This window comes from Globicephala melas, chromosome 3 (genome assembly GCF_963455315.2).
Source record: "Globicephala melas chromosome 3, mGloMel1.2, whole genome shotgun sequence".
Taxonomy (NCBI): Eukaryota; Metazoa; Chordata; class Mammalia; order Artiodactyla; family Delphinidae; genus Globicephala; species Globicephala melas.
This window is the reverse complement of record NC_083316.1, coordinates 101,023,277-101,046,097: the sequence shown is the minus strand read 5'-3', so window position 1 is coordinate 101,046,097 and position 22,821 is coordinate 101,023,277. Positions and strand designations below refer to the sequence as shown.

Below are 22,821 nucleotides of genomic sequence, written 5' to 3'. Positions count from 1 at the left end.
GTGCAATAAGGCAAGAAAAAGAAATAAAAGGTATAAAGATTAGAAAGGAAGAAGTAAAACTGTCATTATTCATGAATAATATAGTTGTCTCTGTAGAAAATCCTAAATAATTCACAGATAAAATATTAGAATTAATAAGTTTAACAAACTGGTCTGTTCAAGATTAATAAACAAAATTTATTTTACTATGATGTAATACCAAAAAACAAAAATAAGTGTTTAAAAAGATATAATTTATAATAGCAAAAAAACAAAACAAAACCAAAAACCAAACACCTTGAAATCAATCTAACATGTGTAAGACATTATGAAATCTTACTGAGAGAAATTAAAGAAGATCTAAATAAACACAGGAATATGACACATTCATGAACTGGAAGACTCAATGTTACAAATATGCCAAGTCTTTCCAAAATGATGTATACATGCAATGCAATTCCAATCAAAATCCCAGTGGGATTTGGAAACTGACAAGCTGATACGAACTCAAGTTTATATGAACACAGAAAGCATCAAGAATAGCCAAAAATCTGTTGTACAAAGTGCTGAGACTTGTACTAGTAAAATTGAAGACTTACAATAAGGCTATTTTCATTAAGACAATGTGGTATTGGCACAAAGATAGACAAACATGCCAATGGGACAGAAAAGAGGGCCCACAAACAGACCCATGCATGTAGGGACACTTGTTCCATGACAGAAGTAGCATTACAGAGCAGTAAGTAAAGAAAACACTTTTCAATAAATTATGCTGAGACAAGTGGAATTCATATGGAAAAAAAAATTCGACCCCTAGCTTGTGCTGTGAACCAAAATAGCTACACCCAAAAACGTGGATGAATTTCACAAACAAATTTGAGCAAAAGAATACATAAGATTCCATTCACACAAAGTTAAAACAAAACTAAATCATATTGGAAGAAGTCAGGATTGTGGTTAATTTAGGGAGAAAAAAGTGTTAGTAGTTGCGAGTGGGTACAAGAGGAGTTTCTAGAGAGCTGGTGAATATTTCATTTCTTTAGATGGGTGGGGTTCTAGCTGCATTTGCTTTGTGATAATTCATTGATTTGTACATTTACATTTTGTGCACTTTTCTTTATTTGTATTAATCTTCCCAATAAAATTTTTAAAAAGTAGACACATTCACTCACTGAACAAATATTTATTGAGAAATCACTATACACCAGACATTGTACTAGATCTGAATCAAAAGGAATAAATATAGGCATAAGCCCTGTGATACCCTTAGCTTGCTACGAAAGGGGGACTCCCTCTTTATGTGGGGTGAAGGTGATAAGGAAAGGCATTAGATCCTTCACTGGGCTGAAACATCAAAATAGTTCAGAAGTGTTCTGTCCAGCCCTCAAAAGTGGTGGTTACTCTTTGTATACACTGGAAGGTTCCAGGGTAATTTGAGATCTACACTTAGTTATATATAGGAATCCTATCTGCTTACCTAAGTAAAATCTTGTCTCGAAAGTCATGGCACTAGCCCCTAAGAAAACCAAGAGAATACTATTATTAATTTGCAGTTAATTTTGGCGCTATTACACTAAAATAAAAAAAGTTCTTTGAAGTTCTAATGCAAAAAGCATTGAGTTTTAAAACAACATTGTCCTGATTATAAAATACATGCTCAATGTAGAACATCTGGGATATTAGAAAATTACAAAGAAAACAAAAATCCATTTTTCTATCACCATAGCTACTGTAAATGTTTTGGTACATTTCTTTCCATTTTTAAAATGCCTTTATACATTTATTTTCACAGTTGACATCCGAATTTCTACGTGATTTTGCAAACTGAGCTTTCCATTTAAAAATATGAGCATTTCCCCATGTCATTAAATAACTTTCCTAAACATAATTCTTAAGTTTGTAAAAATTATATCCCCAACTTGAAACATCTCAATGAGAGGTCATTCATCATGTGTAATCGAGTCGAAACATCCGGGGTCCCAGAGTTCTGAGAGGCGTCCAAAACTTAGCTAAAGCCTCTGATGGAACATTGGAAACTGGCAGGCGCGGCGGAGGCTGCTCCAAGGGCAGCTGCGGTCACAGACCGGGACCCGTCCGCAGAGTCCCCAGCCCTAAGGCGCGTAAGTTGCCAGGAGGACCCGGAGCCCGGAGAGTCCTCGACTTTCCATCAGGTTTAATACGCGTCTACGCTGTAAGTTCCTGGCGATACCCCAGCGCACACCCCTCAGCTCCCGGGTCCGGGCCGAGCCCGCAGCACCCGAGCAGCGCTGGCTCGCTCCGGATCCCGGAGCCCAGAGCAGCCTCTGGGTGGCTGGATTCGGCTGCGCCCTCCGTGGCGCGCCACTCCCGAGTCCTTAGCTCGGGTCGCTGGGCTGAACTTGGGAGGAGGCGCCCTCGGTTCCGGGCCTGCCCAGACTGCCCCATCCCCATCACCCCCGCCCGCCCCCCCCCGCCCCGAACCGGGAGCGCGCAGGCGCAGCCGGCCGAGAGTGCCACCAGCGGTACCGGAGCCTGCGGTTGCGCCCGAGGCGCTGCCCCCGCTGCCACCCCTCACGATGGGCCCGGGTCCCCGGCTGCTGCTACCTCTGGTGCTTTGCGTGGGGCTCAGCGCTCTCGTACCTCCTGCGGGAGCGTCAGGCGTCCGCAAGCGAGGCCCCTCGGTGACGGCCAAGGTGACTGGGCGGCGGGCAGCAGTTTCCCCTCGTGCTGGCCGAGGGGATGGGAGAGCTTTGGGGACTGGAACCTCAGGGTCAGGGGCGGCGAGGAGGGGGCTTCCCGGGCGCAGAGGACGGGAGGCGGCCGGGGGGCTAGGTGGCAGGAGGCTGCCCGCGCGCGGGGGCCCGCGCTCTCCCGGGAGACTGTGGGGGCGGTGGGCCCCCGCCGCCGGCTGTCTGAACTTTGCCTGGGAGTTGGGAGAAGCTTCCGGAACCGGCGGGCCCTTTCTTCAGGAAGGAGACCGCCGAGTACTTCCTTCGCCTTGGCGGGGACTAGGGAATAGAAGCAGGAAGAATGCGGGAGGGACGGGGACTGGCGGAGGAGACGCGTTGCGAGCGGAGGGGTTGCAGCTGGGCCGCCCGCCGCGGGTGTCACCTGACCTGGCAGATCCCAGGTCCAGCCCCTGTCGCGGTGGGGTCGGGGCAGGCATTACGTGGCCTTGCTGAAACCAAGGGCTATCCTCCTTTTCCAGTATTTAGGAACGACCGTCCTCCCCGGGGAGGGAGAGGTGCGCTTTTCAGACTCTGGCGGCTGGTGGGTGGACCCCACGGCTTGGGGACGGTGCTAGCAAGGCACAGGCGGCTCCAGTATAACTGAGGCCAGCCTTTTGATCACGATTGGGGGGGTGGGGTGGGGGGACATCTGCCATAGACTGTGTCTTTACAGCTTCAGGTCCTTCCCCACCATATTTAGCCAAGGTTAAAGGATAATGGGAGGGTGCAGGGAGAGAGAGAGGGAGGGAGGGAGGGGATGATTTGGGGCCCTTGATGACCACTTCTAGAAAACCCAGTGGCAGGGGTGTCTTGGAATCTGGAAGGAGGGGCAGCTGCAGGTGGTCTTAACAATCGGTCCGGTGTCTGCCAGTAGAAATGATACTGTTGGATGCTTAAATCCTCTACCACACACCCCACCCGAGGAGGGGGGAGGACAAGGGGCGGGGGAGGTTCCGCCCAACATCTGACGTAGCCTAAGAGTGAACAGAAAGGCCGTGCTGCGGAGTATGTGCGGTGATAAACTGAGCTTGCTGGCTTTGAGCACTGATTCTCCTCCCAGCCCCTTGATCTTTGGGGCTTATCTAGCTTTGGGAAACGGCTTATACAAAGCCACATAGCTGAAGGGGGGGAAGTGGGGGGCTGTTCTTCCAATCTGCAGATACTATTTGGGTCTCATGGGATAAGCCTTAAACATAAAATTCATGAAGTTGAAATGATGAAGGAAATAAACCCGGAAATAGATTGGGTGACATTTAAAAATACCTGAAGGGTAAGAAAAAAAAAAAAGCCTGGCAAAGACTTAGGAGGCAAAGGGAACTGCATATGCAAGGCCTCCAGACAGAAAAGTATGTTCAGAGGATGGAGAAGGGATGGTGTGGCTTCAGCCCAGGGATGAGAGGGGGAGTGGCTTGAGATGAGGTTCTGGGTGAGCAGCAGCAAGATCAGGTAGTGCCTTCCGGGCCACAGTTCGGAGTATGGGTTTTAAGGCAATTATTCTCATAATTTGAGGTCTTATTCTAAGTGCAGTTATAGCTGCTGAATGGTTTTAAGCATGGGATTGACATGATCTCATATATGCTTTTAAACAATTACTGTGGTTGTTCAGTGGAGAGTGAACTGGGAGGTCTTCAGGGCTCCAGGTCAGAATCTGGATGGTGGTGGCTTGGATTAGGGGGGGTAACGGTGGAAATGGGGAGCCAGGGAGGGACTAGAAATCGACTTTTGAAGTGTAACTAACAGGACTTGCTGACTGTTTAGATAAGGGTGGGAGAAAGGGAGTAGGACTGTCAGATGAAATACAGGATGCCCAGTGAGATGTGAATTTCAGATATGCAACGAATAATTTGTTACTGTGAGAACGTCACCTATAGTATTTGGGAACAGGCTTACCTGGGAAGCTTTTAGACCTACCAGTGCAGAGACTACCCCAGAGCAAGTAATCAGTAATCACAGTCTCTGGGAGTGTGGAGCTGCGGTTGGGAACCTCGAGGAGAAGGGAGGAAGCTGGTGGCTGCAAGAGGGGAAGAGTTGGGGCATCTTAGCCCCAAGTCCAGGGTGCTGTCACTGAGGGAGTTTTCAGGACTCTACTTTTGGAACAGTCACTCAATCTATCTCCTTTTTTCCCACCCCATTTGTCATTACGTTCTAAAAACTGTGTAGGCATGTCCTTCCACAGTTTCAACTCTGTTGAATTACTTTTTCAGTGGACATTTTAAAACAACTAATCTATTGGAAAGTAGAAACATTAAAAAATGATTTCTCTGAGTGTGGAAAAGTAGATTAATTGGCCATCACTCTAGTTTATTGTTTTCCCCAGCAGTCTTTACCTTTTCCTCTGATTTTGTTTAAAAACAGGAATCTGTAAATGAGAGGTGTGAAGTGCTATTCCCCCCAGGGCCCTTTAATGGCACTCACCTTGTCCATGAATCCTGCTGCCAGCTGGACACCTCAGCCTCCTGCCCATCCGTGGAGCCTCGGGTTTGGGCTCCAGCTCACTAGTCTCAAAATCCACTGAATTAGTGTTTGCAGCCCTGCACTTTCCAGCAGATGCCATGGGCTCTGTAAAGGGTCAGACACCGAGACTGCAGAAAATACTGCTGCCATCTTTCCAGCTGCACTCACGTCACACTTTGCTGGCACTTCCCGCAGCTCTTGGAGTTGCCAAGAGGCTTCAGCTGGGGTAACAACAAGTTACCTAATGTCTGAGGCTCCTCCTCTGTTCCATTTCTATTTCCTCTGTAAGTGGAAAGAGAAATAATACCTACCTGCAGGGTTTTGCATATTAGATGTGACAAAGCACGTAAAATGCTTAGCCCTGATTGAAGTTCCTGATTAAAGAGGTCAATTGTTAGTGTTATTTGTGTTATGTTATTAATCCTCCTGTGGCAGTGCAGCCCTGAGAGGAATCATCATCTGGGTACAGATGACGAACAGGAGCTCAGAGCTGCCCAAGGTCCCATGGCCAGTTAGTGCTGGAGCTGGTTTGAGAACAGTTTCCTGGACCTCACAGCTCGTGTCCTTGGTGTCTTCCCCAGTTACTTTGGAAATGGAAGCAGGATTAACCCTACAGGGTTTGGGCCAGGCTATGTGAGTGCCTCTTGCCTCTTCCCCTGTCTCTCCCCACCTCCAGTGACCTGTAATTTTTTTAAAAAATAAATTTATTTACTTATTTATTTTTGGCTGCGTTGGGTCTTCGTCGCTGCGCGTGGGCTTTCTCTAGTTGCAGCGAGCAGGGGCTACTCTTCATTACAGTGTGCGGGCTTCTCATTGCAGTGGCTTCTCTTGTTGTGGAGCACAGACTCTGGGCACGTGGGCTTCCATAGTTGTGGCACATGGGCTCAGTAGTCGTGGCTTGCGGGCTCTAGAGCACAGGCTCAGTGACGCACGGACTTAGTTGCTCTGTGGCATGTGGGATCTTCCCGGACCAGGGCTCGAACCCGTGTCCCCTGTGTTGGAGGATTCTTAACCACTGCACCACCAGGGAAGTCCCCCCGTAATTTTCAAATGACTTTCAAGGGCAGCCTCAAGGGAAAAAAGGAGTGACTGAGGGGCCAGCTCCTGAAGTGCAACATGGAATTCAAGTGCCACCTTTTCCAGGAAGCCTGCCCAGATTTCCACAGATAATCATCACTCTAACCGTGACATTTTATCTGTACATATCTTCTCGTGAAACCTGACTTCCCATTATATTATAGCGAGTATCTATATGCTTTCTCTTCTGTGGGACAGTAAGCTCCAGGAGGGTAGGGACTTTGCAGCCCCACCCCTTGTCTAGCACGGGGCCTGTTCCCAAGGACACGCAGCAAAGTCACAGACAATATCAGGGTGAGAGGGTTTGCCTGGCAGCCACCCTGGGCCCACCTTCACCCTCTGTCTAGGTGTGTGTGCGCCCTGGTCCTCATTTAGTATCAACTGGCATTGAACTATTTAGGATTTTTTGAGTACCTGCGTGAGCTGACACTGCAGAGCACTGGGAATCTAAAAACACCATTTCTACCCCTTAAGGGTTCCCTGCCTAGACAGAGCCATATTCATCATAAATCGCAGTCCAAGTGAACGCAGCCTCAAATTGAAATTTTGTCTTTCATGCTCCTAGTGTTGCCTAACAAAAGCTGGATCTCTTAGCTGGCATCCTTCCTTTGCCTCTGGAACTGGTGAGAGTCTCCCTTCCCAGCCGGTTGCGGTCAGAAGGGCTGTGTTGCTTCTCTGCACATGGATCACTTTTCCTGACTCAGTGCTTTGGTCCCAGAAAGAACTGCCCATCCTTGTCCCTGGAGGCTGCTCCCCTCCTTCCAGGCCTGCCTCCCATCACACCTTTGCCAGGATGCCTTCCTTCAGCCTTAACATTCCTCCAGAACAGGGGGTGTACAGTGTTCTTGGGGCATTTGTAACCTGGGGCCTTGTGCTATGGTTGTTCGTTTACTTGGCCTGTTTACATAAGCTCCCTTAGGACAGGGACTCCCTCCAGTAGCTTGTACCCTCACGCTGCCTTCTGCATGGATCTTTGACAAGTACTTGTTGACAATAAGATTTGATTTCATCATTTCCATTAGAGTTAGGGAAACTCTGCTATATTTTCTTGCCATCACGCATGAAGTTGAAGGATGCTGTGGTTTGGAAAAAAATCATATTAATATGTGTGCTAGGCTGCGTGTAAGAAAATAAGGTTTTTACTGAAGAGTTATGCTGGGTGACAGACACTTTTGCTTCATCTTCTTATGCTGCCCTCCCATATTTGATTCTCTTTGCTGTTGAAGTGTTCACAGGCTTTATTTCCTCTTCTTTATTTTAAAAGTCTGATAGGCTTTTCTAGTGTCTTATAGGGTGCTTCTTTACGATTACATACCCAATTCTTGTCCCAGTGCTGCTTCGTTATTGCCTGTTATTGAATTTACTCCTTGGTTCAGAAATCCCTTTGGAGAACCTGCTTCTCTTTGACCCCAGCTCTGCATGCTGGGCTCCTGTGGGTGTTAATGCAGCTTCCTGAATTGTCCTACTCCACTGCACTGCCCATTCTCAAGGGCACCGTCTTCTGTGCATTCTATGAAGTTTTACCATATAAATAATAATACAGTCTTTGCTGCTTTGGCCATGTAAAATTGCAAAATACCACATCATCCTGTGACAGACGTCCTGACGTATTGACAGAAGCTCTTGTCTTGAACTAAAGCTTGACAGTCTTTACTTCGTGATTTTTCTAAACTGTACGACATCTTTTGTCTTTGACAACCCTTCTTATATTTTTTAAAGCCATCTCTTGAATGTCTTTTTTACCCATTCAAACAGTACATTGGTTCGTATAATCTAAACTCGCTAATAGAATGCCCTTTGACTCCATGGCCTTTTCAAGCATTCTATCTCAGAATCATCTCAACACAGTGATTTGTGAAGCAAGATGTATGTAATTTCATTTCAGATGAAACAGTTAAAAAAAAGTCCAAGAGAGCTTTTAAAGTTTATCTGCAAAAAAAAAAGTGACTCACTTCTGGATGTGTGCTTGCTCTTTTCTGTTCTAAACTGTTGTGACAGAGTAAGGACACATTGTACATGTGCAGCTTTGGGGACATGATGACTGAATCTGGTGTCTGAGTTTACAGGGTAAATGGTTCTGTCAGGACCTGAGTGTAATGTTTGTTGTATTTTGGGTGCAGCTGTGGCCCTGGTGCCTTAGTGTGTCTGGACTTGAGTGGCAGGCCTTCTGGAGGAGTGTTGTGTGTTGTGATAATCTTTCACGGTCCCCTTGACAGCAGATGTCTACTGAGAACTCATTGGGAATTTAGCACTGCTCGAAGTTACGAAAAAATAAATCTGGATGGTTAGACTGTTTCTCTCCTCACCATTTTTTTCCCTCCTGCCAAGACTGGAGAGCATTACCTCTCAGGAGACCAACAGTCTCCACTCTAACCCGTGTCCGCAGAGCTAGGAAACGGGAGGCCAGAGCAGTGCTGGTCTGGGTTGTGGAGGGGAGAGGAATTCTTGAAGACATTACTGGCTGACTCTGACAGTATTGAGTCCAACTTTAAACCCAGTTTCTAGTACAGTGCCTGGCCTAGAGGTGGTGCTCCGTAACTGTTTGGTGAATGAATATTTGTGAGTGAAATGCACCCACAAGATGGTTTCAGAGCTCCTTTAATTTATATCATGCTCCTTCATAAAATAGCTCCTTCGTGCTCCTTTATAAAATACTGGTGGGCAGGGCCCTTGCATGGGGATCCGTTCTCAGATTATCATGTTCCCTTACCTTGTATTGTGGCTTTTTCACATTATAACCTTCTGCTCTGCCTTTCAACCACACGCAGGTCTTCTTTGATGTGAGGATTGGAGATAAAGATGTTGGCAGAATTGTGATTGGCCTCTTTGGAAAAGTTGTGCCCAAGACTGTGGAAAATTTTATCGCTCTGGCAACAGGAGAGGTATGTCTCAGTTTTATTCCCTTTAACTGGGCAGAAGTAGATCTTCCTTCTTTTAAGCCAAACGTAAAGATGTATTCTGGGAAAATAAGTATTAAATTAGTAGATGAGATGAACTTGAGACATCTAACAATATTTTACTTTATTTTCCTAGAAAATCGCTATTCTTCAAGCCCTCAGTTTCCTCAGGGTTCTAGAAACTGACAGGAAACAGTCATCAAGTGAAAATGCAGACTTCTCTCTTTTTACTTGTGCAGGTTAATACTTTACCTCTATAGTTTATGTGTTTACTTTTCAGTCAGCTAATGATAAATTTCTATCAGTAAATTATTGCAGACACCTAATCTAGTTCTGTAGATATTTTGTGTAATTTTCTCATTTTGTCATTTCCAGATAAACACTGGGGTTTATCTTACAGTATGGGTTATATCTACTTGTGTATTCAATTGACATAATCTCTTTAGAAAGGATATGGATATAGAGGAAGCAAATTTCATCGCGTCATCAAAGATTTCATGATTCAAGGAGGAGACTTCACCAGTGGAGATGGCACTGGCGGTAATGTTGTCTAACATTTTTCCTTTCCTGCTTACCCAGGTGAAACCTAAGATTAAGATGATGTATTTACCCAGCATACTGAATTCCCAGATTTAAGGAACAAAGTCATAAAGACAGCCAGACTAATTTTTCAAGAAGGATTGAGTTGGGGTGGGGGTGCCGTATCTAACAAAATCTTGGTAGGTGTGAATGAGTGAGGCCTCCTAATTTGTAACAGTATTGCTTTGGTGTTCATTATCTTTCCATAGTGGAGGTATATTCATTTAGTAGGCTGTTTTGCAGTGCTTAAAATCCTAGACTTCTGGTATGTAGCAATACAGAAAGATGTCTGTCATAGCAAGGAAACGTAGACTGAAAAACTGTACCCTGGGGTGGCAGCCAGCTGCAGACGTGCACGTTGGTGGAGGGGGTCTGGGGACATCACGCCAGAATGACGAGGCTGGTATTTAGGTGGCAGGATTATAGGTGAATGTACCTCCTTCTTTCAAAATTCTTTCATTTTAATTGTCAGCTTTTTCAACAATAAAAAAATTAAGTAATAGACAACTTGTCAAAATTACAGTATACATTAATTTTTATCAACAAAGTTAGAATTCTATAAAGTACAAATAATTCAATTTATAGAGTTTAAGTATCTCTGAGCTTATTGTTTCTCATTGAGGATTCCAGCTACCCAGCTCCCTGGACTATTTTTCCCCAGAAATGTAGTGAATTCCTGAACACACACACAGTATATAACCACACAGAATTTAAATTTACTTCAGGTTTAAGATTTCTAATTCAGCAAATACTGGTTTTGATGGATATTAAATTGCTAACTTTTTCAAGAAACAAGCCATTTTCAAGCACTATTGTTAATTTTATGTTTATTGCAATTTTTTAAATAACAAAATGGCTGCCATTAAATGTTTGGATTTGCCAGACACTTCAGGAGGATTACTTTTAGTCCCTGCAGAAATGCTGCCGGGTATGGGAATGTAGAATGGAGCACAGGAACATGTTCAGGTTACTTGGTTTCATGGGGTTGGTGAGGATGCTCAGGGTAGCAACCCCAGCTGCTGCAGAGTTGGGTCTCAGTGGAAAAGCCTGCAGCTCCAGTACGGGTCCCCTCAGGACTGGCACCCCACCGCCCTGCCTGGGGCCCAGCAAGAATGGTGATGGAGCTCTACTGTGTCCTCTTTTCTGTGTCCCTCTCTCTCTCTGCTTTCCCTGCTCTGTGTGTGTGTATGGGTTCACATGAGATTTGTAGATAGGACCTTTTGGATCATTTAAATTTAGCCTAGACCTCTCTGTAGGCAAAACTTTGCTACCAGCCCACCTCATATGTCACTTACCAACCAGCTATAAATGGCTTGCCTTTGGTATCCACTTCTGGTCCTTCTAACTGAGCCAGGATTTTTTTTTTTCTGGGTAAGATGAATTATATTTGATCTAGTCTACAAAAAAAAAAAAAAGTCAGGTTTCATTAAATTATTAAATATTGTATTAATTACTCAGATAAGTATAAAATAAGACAATTACAAAGGAGTGAAGTTGTTAAAATATCTAGTTATTCATTCAAAAGCCATATATTGCAAGATGTAAACCTTAAAAAGGAAAATAATTAGGATTCACAGAATGTCCTTAGTAATTCCTCTACTGCAACACTTTGTAGATATTGTGTTTTAAAAGTTAACTACATTAGCTATGAAGAAGTTTTGGTTGTATATAAATGAAGAAAAACGCCTTATGTGAGACCCAGGTCTTAAGGAAGTAGAATTTTTGCCTGGTCCTTCACAAGTACTGCATAGTAAGAAAGGAGATGACACAAGAGCTAACTGAGCCAGGACTTTAAGGCTGGCCACCAATGGATAAGGAGCCCTGCAGTGGAGGAGGTGGGTGTGACAGTCACTCAGGGTGTTAGAGGATGGAGCAGATACTTTTCATGGTCTGTACTGTTGTTTTATAGGAAAAATGTGTTCTGCTCTCCCTGCTGCTGTGCTTGATCTCCAGCCCCCATGCCTGCCTTTGGTTCTTCCGTCCAAGGTTGGCTCCCTGGGTGCTCTCAGTTGCTGTGATCCTCTGTATCCTGATGAGCCCTGAAGTCTTCAAGCCTAATGACTTCCAGGCTTGCGCTGTTGTTCTCAGTGCTGAGGCTCTTCATGCTTAGGGAACCAGAGTTAGAGCCAGAAGTTCAAGTTCTACTCTGCTGTTTTCAAGTTTGATAACCTCTGTTTCCCATTCAAAATGGGAATGAGAAAACCTATTCTACAGGATTGCTGTGAGAATTTACTAAGGGTGTATATTAAGTGCGTATTGTACTCTGGTTGGCTGCAGAGGTAGGAGTGATCCAGGGCAAGTGACCTGAACCTCAGGACAGAGGTGGAGCCACTAGGTTGGCTTATCCACCTTTCCACTGGGCTTCACAGTGTCATCCTGCCCTTCAGTTCCTTCTCGTTTCAGAGTGAAATCACTGACTTGCTTGTTCAGGGTTTGGGTCTTGGTTTGAGGCCAGAGGGCATCCTTCCATCTTGTGTCATACTTAAGGCTTTTGTTTATTTGTTTTGGTCCCTGATGCCCTGTTTCCTTAAGGAGCTAATTTTTTTTTTTTTTAATTTTTTTGGCCGTGCTGCGCGGCATGCAGGATCCTAGTTCCCCAGCCAGGGATCTAACCCATGCCCGCTGCAGTGGAAGCATGGGATCTTAACTACTGGACCTCCAGGGAAGTCCCCGTTAATTTTATCCTCTGCTTTATTTCTCCTTATATTTGACCATCTTTTCCCCATCCCCACCTCCTACAGGGTTCTATTAACCAATCTACTCAAACCTTATATTCCCCTTTGAAGAATTTACTTTCATAGAACATCTGTTGTCTCTCCCCTTTTTGTTTTGTCTCACTCAGGTATAAGCATTTATGGTGAGACATTTCCAGATGAGAACTTCAAACTGAAGCATTATGGCATTGGGTGGGTCAGTATGGCCAATGCTGGGCCTGACACCAATGGCTCTCAGTTCTTTATCACCTTGACCAAGCCCACCTGGTTGGATGGCAAACATGTGGTATTTGGAAAAGTCATTGATGGAATGGTAACTTGATGTATTATTTTTTCTCATTCAAAGATTTATAATGAGAGTACTCTTAGTGATTTAATCTCCAAACGTGCTTGTTAGAGAGCCATAATTATATGCTGACTGGCCTCTTCAAAGGTGAATAAATTATATATGGTGTGGTATTTTTAATTGTTAGGAGCATTGGGGCAGAAGCTGGGGACTTGACAGGGAGAAGTTGAGTACTTAATTCATCTCACACTTGAAATAAGTGGAAACTCTTTTTAAAGTAACCAGATAAAATCCCATATGTACATACAATGAAATATTATTCAGCCTTAAAAAGGAAGGAGATCCTGTCACATGCTACAACATGAATAAACCTTTGGAATGTTAAAGAAAACAAGCCAGTCACAAAAAGGCTGTATGATTCCATTCAAATGAGGTATCTAGAGTAGTCAAATACATGGGAACATAAAGCAGGATGGTGGTTGCCAGGGGCTGGGGGGATGAGGAAATCGGGAGCTAGTTTCAGTGGGTATCTCTATAGATCTTCAGTTTTATAAGATGAAAAAGTTCTGAAGTTTAGTTGCACAATAGTGTGAATATGCTTAAACTAATGAACTGTACACTTAGAAGTGGATAAGACGGCAAATTTTATGTTATGTGTTTCTTACCACAATTCAAAATAAAATATTTTTAAAAGCCCTGAGCCCCATGTGGTTTATTGTTAAAACCCCTGAGCCTCCAGAGGTGGGCCCGCGAATAAGCGTGTTAAAAAATTGTGGTAACATGTACACAACATAGAAATTTCCATTTTAACCATTAAATAAGCAGTTTTTAAAGTGCCACAGGTAATTCGGATGTGTAGCTGCTGCTTTAGGTACACGTGTGCACATATGAACCCACACACACAATCTATTTAGAAATATGTATTATTGATATTATTAGAAGAATGCTGGTCGTTTATCTTAAATTAACCTAAGTCAGCCAGAGACTGGATTAGCTGACACCATGTCCAAAGCGCTCAGAGACTTTGTTGCTATTTTTGTCTCAACGCTGTTTGGGAAACTCATCAGAAGTCCACTTGCCTAGTCCTGGCCCAGTATGTGACATAAATTAGTCCATGAGCTTGTGAAGCCTTCCGGAGTAGAGAAAGGGGCCTTTTACACGACTGTGGGGTTGGGGTTACATTAGTATCAGACTCAACCTGTAGATTACTGGCTGGGGTCGGCTTTAAAATGGACAAACCCAAAACTAGCTCCACTACTAAATCTGCTTCCTGGCTCACTTTCTTATGCCTAGACCTCTTGTAGAGTGGAGCTGAAATTGTCTCAAACTCCACGTTAACTCTTAAGTTGGGTTGTAACAAGTGAATAGAAATACTTTTTATTAGCACTAGATGTTTGCAAAAATATCTAATTTTTTTAGAATATAAAATGCTAATAAAAAGAAGAGAGGAAATACACAAATATGCTCTCTGATTAGCAAGCTAGTGGGTAAATTTTATTCTGTTATATATAAATTTCCTGACTAACTTTTCCATAGTTATCTTGCATGGTTTTTGTAATTATAGAAAAAGCAAAAACAACTTATTTCCCACTACGGCTTTCAGACTTCACATTGATTTTACCTCTTGATCACCACAGTTGCTGGTCAGAAGTGATCCATGGGTCTACTTTTCTCTCACCAGACAGTGGTCCACTCCATAGAACTGCAGGCAACTGATGGGCATGACCGTCCACTCACCAACTGCTCCATCATCAACAGTGGCAAGATAGATGTGAAAACGCCCTTCGTGGTAGAGGTCGCTGACTGGTGATACAATTGGCAGAAAACAAAGAAGAACACACTCTGCCAGGGGTGTGTGTGTGTGTGTGTGTGTGTGTGTCTGTGTGTTGATTCTTAAAAGTTATTGTTTTGCTTTGTTTTTTAACTTTATTCTGTTTTCTACCCCAGATCACAGGAAGGTTATAGAAAGCAACCACTCAAAGTTTAGTTAGCATGAATTTTGGTAAATCACTTGCTGAGGGACTTTGCACTTAAAAGACATATCCCTGGCTTCCCTGGTGGCGCAGTGGTTGAGAGTCCGCCTGCCAATGCAGGGGACACGGGTTCGTGCCTTGGTCCGGGAGGATCCCACATGCCGCGGAGCGGCTGGGCCCGTGAGCCATGGCCGCTGAGCCTGCACGTCCGGAGCCTGTGCTCCGCAACAAGAGAGGCCACAACAGTGAGAGGCCCGGGTACCACCAAAAAAAAAAAAAAAAAAAAGACATATCCCTTTCCTCCAATGGTGCTGTTTTTAAATTAGAAAACTTTGTATTGGCTATTTTCTTTTGAAGAACACAATCATTTCTTTGCTGGATTAATTGTGACCCCCAGATTCAGTGATGCTGAAGATTTATCTGAAAAAAGATGGGAACAAGAAGTTTATTACTTTGTATTCAAACAGAAATTCTTTTCAGGTAAAGGGAGATTTGATTAGTATTATCTGATACATGTCACAGGGACTTTTACCTAATGAAAGGTGCTTTGGTATTCTCTATATTAAATACTTTTTATGTAGATCAATTATTTTTGCAAGACTTTCTTTTAACCTGAAGTGCTTTAAAACAAAATATACAAAATATATGCATTTTAATGTTAATAATGAAAGATTAGCGAAGGTTCTATAAGTCAAAATATTAGCACAGCTGGATCATTTGGGACGGGAATGCACAGAAAGGATGCCCACCCATATCCCAAATACTTGAGCTGATTATTCACTAATTCTTACTCGGTGTAACATGTTTAGCAATTTCCCTTGAGTCCAGTTGCAACAAAAAGGAGTCTTTCTTCACTTACATAGTGGGGATGAAGATTCGGGCTGTACTTAAACTAGATGGAAAGTAAAATCTTATTGGTGGGGCCTTGTTGTAACATACCTGGCTGTACCAGAATGTGCCTGATCTCTGTTCAAATGGGAGTGGTAGTTGTTAAACGGCCCCATTGCTTCTCCCCAAAATTACATCTCTTGAGCTGTATTCTAAGAAAACCGCTTCAATGAGAGATGAGGTGAAATGAGCATTCTTACTGCTGATAGGGGTGTTAATTGCTACGGTCCTCTTGAAGAGCATTTTGTTATTTTTTCCCAAAAAACTTCATTAAAGGCCTTTGATATGCCAGGTACCAGTTTTTGAGTTTGGGGAATACAGCAGTGGACAGCGAGAAAAAGGCATCATGGAACTTACATTCTAGTGATGAAGACAGAATAAATGAGGTAACAAATAAAAGGGTGTTGACACTGTAAAGAAAACACACCAGGTTTGCTGGAAAGGCTCAGGTGCGGGTGAGGGAGAGGGGCGCTGTTTGGGTGGTCTCATGGGGGGACATTTGAGCTGAGCTCTGAGGAGAGAGAAGAGGTGGCTGTCAGGCCAGATCTGTGATCCAGGCCTTCCAGGCAGAGAGGGGAGAGATAACACGAGGGTCCTGAGGTGGAATGTGTGGATTCCAGGGCAGAAGAGAAAGCCAGTGTGCTGCAGCCTGAGAGGTCAGAGAGTAAGGCTGATAATGGAGCATTTGGGGCCTGGGGTGCCAGGGCAGAGCTCTTCTTTTATTCCCAGTACAGTGGGGAGCTATCAGGTTTAAGTTGTGGGTGGGGGGCATGATATGATCTGCATTTAAGACTATTTTGTCTACTACGAGGAGGAGTTTTATAGGGGGTTGAAGTACATACCAGGAAACTCAAAACATTCGTATCCTTTGGAATCCCACTCCTGGGACTTTGCTGTAGACGGTGATCTGAACTTGAAAGCGTGACAATGCTGTGGACGGTCTGGCAACCCGTCCCCCTTGGTCCGGAGATGGCCACCTGTTTTCTTTGAGGAATCACCATCCTTTCAGACACCTCTTATCCTTAGGGTGGGCTGACCCTACAGATGGGTACATGCCTGGCCTGGCAAACTCATTCATTAACTCACCTGATAAATACTAGATGCTGGAGAGAGCTGCAAACGAAACTGCCAGCCCTCGTGGTTCCCATGGAAGAAGACAAATAATTCGCACATATACCACGTGAATATATAACAGAACATCAGGTAGTCATAAGTCCACAAAGAGAAACAGGGAGAGAGACTAGAGAGTGAAGAGGGGATCAGGGCAGTCCCTGAGTAGGGCCTGAAGGAAGTGAGAGGGCAGCAAACCATGGGGACACTGGGGTAAGAGTGAGCAAGGCAGAGGGGACAAGAGTAGTGGCCCCGGATGAAGGGCAGACTGGTGGGCTCAAGAAACAGCAAAGGGTCCAGGTGTGCAGAGTGAGGGCAGTGGAGGAGTCAGATGGGAGAGGTGGGAAAGGGAGCAGGGGGTCCTATAGGCCAGTCGGAACATTCCCTTGTCCTGGCCCCAGTGACAGGCTCAGAGTTACATGTTTGACCCCAGTCATATTAGTGAGCTTCAACTGTGGGAGTTCTGCTGGAAGAAATGCTAGGACAGAGCTGCTGTTTCTTATGGGAAGAGGTAAAGGAGCAGGCGTGAGAATGAAATCAGCACAAAGGGAAGCTGGTCCAGGAGATGGAAGATGGATTCCTGAAGACACTGCTGAGCCCCTAAGTCTAGCCATGCCTGAAGCCAATCTCTACCCCTAGCTTTTTAATTACCCAAGCTAATACAGTTTCTCTTTTGCTTAAGCCAGGGTGAATTGATTTCTTGTGACTTACAGCCTAAAGTCTTTGTCTAATACAGCAATATTGGAAAAGTTTTACATATAAAGATGTGAACTGCAGAATTGTTTATGATTGCAAAATACTGGAAGCAACTTGAATGTCCCAAAATGGTTATAAAGGAGTAGTATGCATTCATTAAGACTGATGCTACAAAAGTTAGAGTACCGTGTTATAAAGAAAAAAGTAGAAATTCTGTATGCAGCACGATCTCAATTATGTAAATACATTCTCATAAAGCAAAATCAACAAAATGTAGATTGACATAAAAACAAATGCAAATGGTGGGATTTTTAAAACTCATGTTTATATTTTCTTTACTTTTTGTCTTCGAATTTTTCTCTAGAGTGTATTTCTTTATAATACAATACTTGGGGAAAAACTTATTAAAATTTTTTTTAAAGGTAACACAGAAGGAAATTGGAAACAAATGTCCTCGTACATATAAAGTGCCTTAAGTCTCAAATGTCAGAAAGCACATAAGCCACTGCTACGCCCCCATGCATAAGGACATGTACTTTCTACCATATTTGCCATCTAGCTTTTTCATGAGCATGAACATAATGAGATCTCTCTTGTGATAAAGCAAAAATTGGTTCATTTTGGAAGTGCTGAAATTCTGAGACCACTAGTGCACAGGTAGCAAACTGTCAGGGTGTCTGTTATCCCAGATGATCTATGAGCTAACGTCACCCCCCCTGCTAAAAGCAGTTTATCCTGAGGGTCAGGCTGTATACTAAAAACATCAGCAAACTGATAACTACATATAAACTATTGCTTTATAACAAGGTCTATGTTTTCTGCAAAGGCTTTTGAAATAAACAGCTCGCTATTTAGCCAATCATGCTGCTAAAAGGACACAAACGTAGCCAAGGGTGTGTGTGGAATCACAGGAAAATTACACTGGCTGCTACCACCGCCATGCCCACATTATTATAATTCAGTCTTGAATCACTTTAATAAACAATTTAAACATTTTGGTATCCTTAGCCACAAGTTGTTTAATTCCAAGTGCTATTTAGCAATTTTCTGGAATATCAGATAAGAATTTAGTAAAATTTATTCTTGGGTCAGATTAATTAGAATGACACTTGCAAAATGATTGACTGCTCCATTTCCGATGAGTTTTTAGAACTCATCAACCTCATTTTTTAGTTCAGCTGTTTTGAATTACATAAAGACAAAAATATGGCAAGGATTTTATAGCAGGAAAAGGATTTGTTTTTGTTTTTCAAAATTCCTATAATTCAGGCAGCTGAAGAAATCTTTGATCTTGAAGGCTTAGAAATTCAAAGCCCCTCAAAGCACTTTTTTTTTTTTAAGAAAAAGTAAAAACAGTATTTGTAATGGAAAATTTTGGTGCTGTTAAGTACATAACGGCTTTTACTTGTCTGCAGTTCATCTCATGGACTTGATTTTGGCCAAGTTTAAGTGTTAGGTGTGATACAACATCACCTGCTTGGAGATTTGCTAGTGTTACTGATATTCTAGAGTGATGGAAAAACAACTGGCACTGATGCAGAATTAGAGTGACTAGTCACAGAAGTCCCATCTGGGGGGAAAAAGAAGTCCATCTGACACATAGTAAGAGTCAAAACAAAATGCATTACAAAATCCATAAATGGAATTGTAAGCCCATCACTAGTTTCATTACAATGCTTGGGAGTCACAAATTTGGAGGATTTGGAAGGGACTCAACATGCCAATATATCTTCTATTGCCTACTTCTAAAGTTTTATTAGGAGTCATGTAAGTTTCCACATCCATTACTTTTTCAGAGGCTGTGAAGGACTTTCTTCCTGAAGCACACCGGGCCTTTAAAGTGCTATTAAAACTACGGTCACCATCTGTCCTAGGTGGTAAATATTATGTCCTGTCATTTGGATAGATATCTCAGTTTGAAAACCTGAACCTTTTTCTTCCAACCTGGACACAAAACACAGGTCTCCTGCCTGTGCCTCTTCTGGACACCAAGACCTACACTGGGACAGACTGTCTTGAGGAGAGGAGTAAGAACTGGTCAGCCTGGAGCAGAGAAAGTCAAGACTTGATTTATCCCTGCTGTCCTGGAAGTACACCTCTCTTATAAAGACCTAAGGACTTCTGAATTGCCTCCAAGCCTGTACAAGCTGCTCTCTCTGCCTACTGAGCCCCCGCCACCCTATCTGTTCCCTGCCATTCTTCAGGACTCAGTACCTGGGATCCCTCCCTCGACGAGCCTTCACTGGAAACTTCCTCATACCGTGTTCTAACTGCTTGCTTCCTGGGTGTCTCCTGTCTCCTCCTTGGACTGGAATTTGCTCTCGGCCAAGGATTAGATCATACTCATCTCCCCCTGAGACAGTGTTTCACACATAACTGATGCTCAATAAGTATGTTCAGAATCGGTAACCAAAAATAACCCACCTACAATTATACTATGAGGTATTTAAACTCTCTCAGGACTAGAAATATTGTTAAACATTGGCATTTGTCTTTTGACTCTTTCTACCCTTTTTCAAAGACTGTTACCTTTTTCAAAAAAAATAAACTTTTCCTCTTTATTTTCTGAGTTGAGGTTAGAAGGGCATGATAGAAGTAGACTGGCAAAAATGATGTGGGTGTCAAACAGTAGAAGAAAAGCCCCAAGTGGTGGTGAGCCTTCAGTGGCAGTGTCCGTGGTGAGTGGCAGCTGGCTTGGGTGACACACCTTGGTCATGAGCGTGCCAAGCTGCTGGCAGTCGGTGAGGCCCAGCCCTGAGCTGAGCAGTGTGGATTTGACCTGAGAAGTGATGAGAAACCACTCTCTCTCGAGTCTTAAGTACTGCGGAAGTCATGGTATCCACCTTGGAAACCTTTACACTTGAATCCTCATTTGTTGGGCAATTTATGTGGTTCAGTGAGAAAACTGCACAGTCACATGGCTCCACCACGTGTAAACCCAGTTAGGTAATAACATGATGCCCTTTGTGGTCAAAGTCACAGGTTTGCTCTCTGTGCTTGGCTTTGTTCCTGGCTACGGAGCGTATTCCTGACTCTCGTGAGCAAGGCACGAAGTTAGAAATAGTTCAGCAGCATAAATCTATCACCACAATGAGAAAAATCTAGCTTAGCTTCCTTCTGCTGGTCAGTCAGTGTTGCACCTAGTCTGCTTCTATGCAGCTGCAGGCACTGGGAGCTCTTTGGAGGATTTTTTTTTAATTCATGTTTTTAAAAATTTCATGCCTGGTAACGAAATATAAATTTCATGCCTGGTAAAGAAACATAAATGGGTATAAACAAATAAAATAAATCATTATTTGTCAATTATATCTCAATAAAGCTAAATAAAATAAAATAATAATAGATCAAATCCCTCCTGTGTAAAACCAGTGAATTGTTTCCCATTGCACATAGGCTATAAGCCTTGAATGCCATGTCCCAAGGAGGGCCCTGTGGGATCCAGCCCCAGCCCTCCACTATCCTCTACACTCACCCGTTTCCTTGGGGACCCTGACTGAAGCTCTCTCCTTGGTTGGGCTTTGGAACCTTCTGATGTCTCTGTGACACCCTCTCCCTTCCCCCATTCTTGCCAGTTAATTCCTCCAACATCCTTTGTCTCTACTTCAGTGTCACTACCTCAGAGAAGGTTCTTGACCTGCCCAAACCTAAGTTACGTATCTTCCCTGCACATAAGTAAACCTCCTTATTTTTCCTTTATAGCATGTAACACATTTTATAATGACACTTGGGGGCATATTTACCATCTAATATCACATTATTCTGTAACTTCCATGAAGTCAAGGATTCTAGTTTACTCAGATTCACATTTAAAGATAGCAATGATTTAGAATGACACCATGATGCCTTCTGTGATGAAAAAAAATTACCATGATACCAGATATAAAAGCTTATGCAAAAGAAGATAATTTCTATGGGTAAGATACCTCTTATCTTTTACTTCATTTAAAATACCTTATTGGTTTTGTTGAGCTTCTGATGGGCTGGTGTCTTAAAGGTATTATCAGCCTTCTGCAGTAACCATCTGGCATTGTTTGATTTTGTGCCCGCTCCTCCTAGAAGTAGTGAGGGTGTTTTTTAATTAAAAAAGTTAAAATATTTTTAAAATGTGCAACATGAAGGGTTCCGGTTCTCAAACTTTATTGTGCATCAGAATCACCTGGAAGGCTTGTTAGATTTCTGGGTCCCATTCTCCGAGTGTCTGGGGCAGAGCCTGAGAATGTGTACTTCTAACAAGTTCTTGGGTGATGCTGAACCATCACCTTGGTCCAAGGTTCCAACTTTGAAAACCACTGCCTGAGATGTCACAAAACCATGTTTTTTAAACCACTGAATTAGCTTAGTAACTCATTTGTAAAGGATAGACGTTTAAGAAATCATTCAAACCATCACCATTCTGTGTATCAAACTGGTGAGCAAACTTTAGAAAACCACTGTTTTAGAACAATCAGGAGGTAACGAATCATTACGCAAATCTGGGAAGATGTTAGTAAACCCTGATTGCAAGGTCGTTCACTCCGCAAACGTTTCTGAAGGCCCTGCTGTGAAGTGTGTAGCCAGCTCTGAGCTGGCTGATGGGAACACAGGCTGCAGGCCACCCACTCCTTCAGCAGCGATTCTGGGATCTACTCCCGCACCTCCCCACCCCCACTGAGAAACAGGGTAAACAAGTCGTTAGCTGCCCCTGCCCTCAGGGAGCTCATGCTCTTTGGAGGGGGAGAAAGACCTTAAACAAATCAACAGAATACTACAGACGGTGGTAACTGCTATGACAGAATACAATTGTGCTATGATAGAATAATGGGGCAGAGCGAGAGTTGCGGTGCCACATAAGATTGGGTGACGTGGAGGGGCTCTTGGACGAGGGGACATCTAAGTTGATGTGAGAGTGGGCCAGTCTTCTGATGAGAGGTGAGAAGGGTATTTCAGGCAGAGACCAGCAGGTTCAAAGGGCTTAAGTGAGAACCAAATTTGGCAAGTCCTGGGAAGAGAAAGACCAATGTCGCCAGTGAGATAAATACCAGGAAGAGGAGGGCGAGGAACTTGGGAGAGGGTGGCAGGAGTTTAGATTTTAAGTGGGGATGGAAGCCACTGGATAATTTTGAGCAACAGTGACATGATTTGACGGACATGTTAAAAAGATGGCTCTGGCTCTCATGTGGAGGATGGACTAGAGTACAAGTGGAAGCAGAGAGACCTGGGAGGAGGCTGCAGCTGAGAGCACAGAGCTTGGTTTAATCAAGGGAGATGGGACAGCACTCTGATTTATAATGTAGTGTAGAAAGATGAGCAATTGTCCCAATACTAGTTCTTTCCGACCTGAGTATTCACGTGTTGTTCAAAAATGCACATAAATACAAACAGTTCTAACGTGAGGCTGACGGGGGCGGGGGTGGGGCGGATTAGCTTAGCCTGAACTGTGTGGATCAACAGTGCAAATCCTGATCCCCTTTACTAACTGGT

The 22,821-nt window shown here is 43.6% G+C and overlaps 1 protein-coding gene across 2 annotated transcripts; it reads left to right on the top strand.

Annotated features, from left to right (window-relative positions):
* Positions 1-2,466: 2,466 nt before the first annotated feature.
* Positions 2,467-20,679, top strand: PPIC (peptidylprolyl isomerase C). 2 transcript variants are annotated; one of them, XM_060296148.1, is made up of 6 exons: positions 2,467-2,651; positions 8,987-9,100; positions 9,562-9,655; positions 12,537-12,721; positions 14,376-14,545; positions 19,158-20,679. In XM_060296148.1, exons 1-5 carry the CDS (start codon positions 2,535-2,537, stop codon positions 14,502-14,504), a joined length of 639 nt encoding a protein of 212 aa, XP_060152131.1. In that variant the 5' UTR covers positions 2,467-2,534; the 3' UTR covers positions 14,505-14,545; positions 19,158-20,679. The 2 variants fall into 2 exon arrangements, with proteins under 2 accessions (XP_060152131.1, XP_030725649.1); XM_030869789.2 differs by lacking the exon at positions 19,158-20,679 and having other exon boundaries at positions 14,376-15,253.
* Positions 20,680-22,821: the final 2,142 nt, after the last annotated feature.

Coding starts and splice junctions, on each gene's coding strand:
- PPIC (XM_060296148.1), top strand. CDS start 2,535: ATGGGCCCGGGTCCCCGGCTGCTGCTACCTCTGGTGCTTTGCGTGGGG. Junction 9,656..12,536: donor CAGTGGAGATGGCACTGGCG/GTAATGTTGTCT, acceptor TGTCTCACTCAG/GTATAAGCATTTATGGTGAG. Junction 12,722..14,375: donor GAAAAGTCATTGATGGAATG/GTAACTTGATGT, acceptor TTCTCTCACCAG/ACAGTGGTCCACTCCATAGA.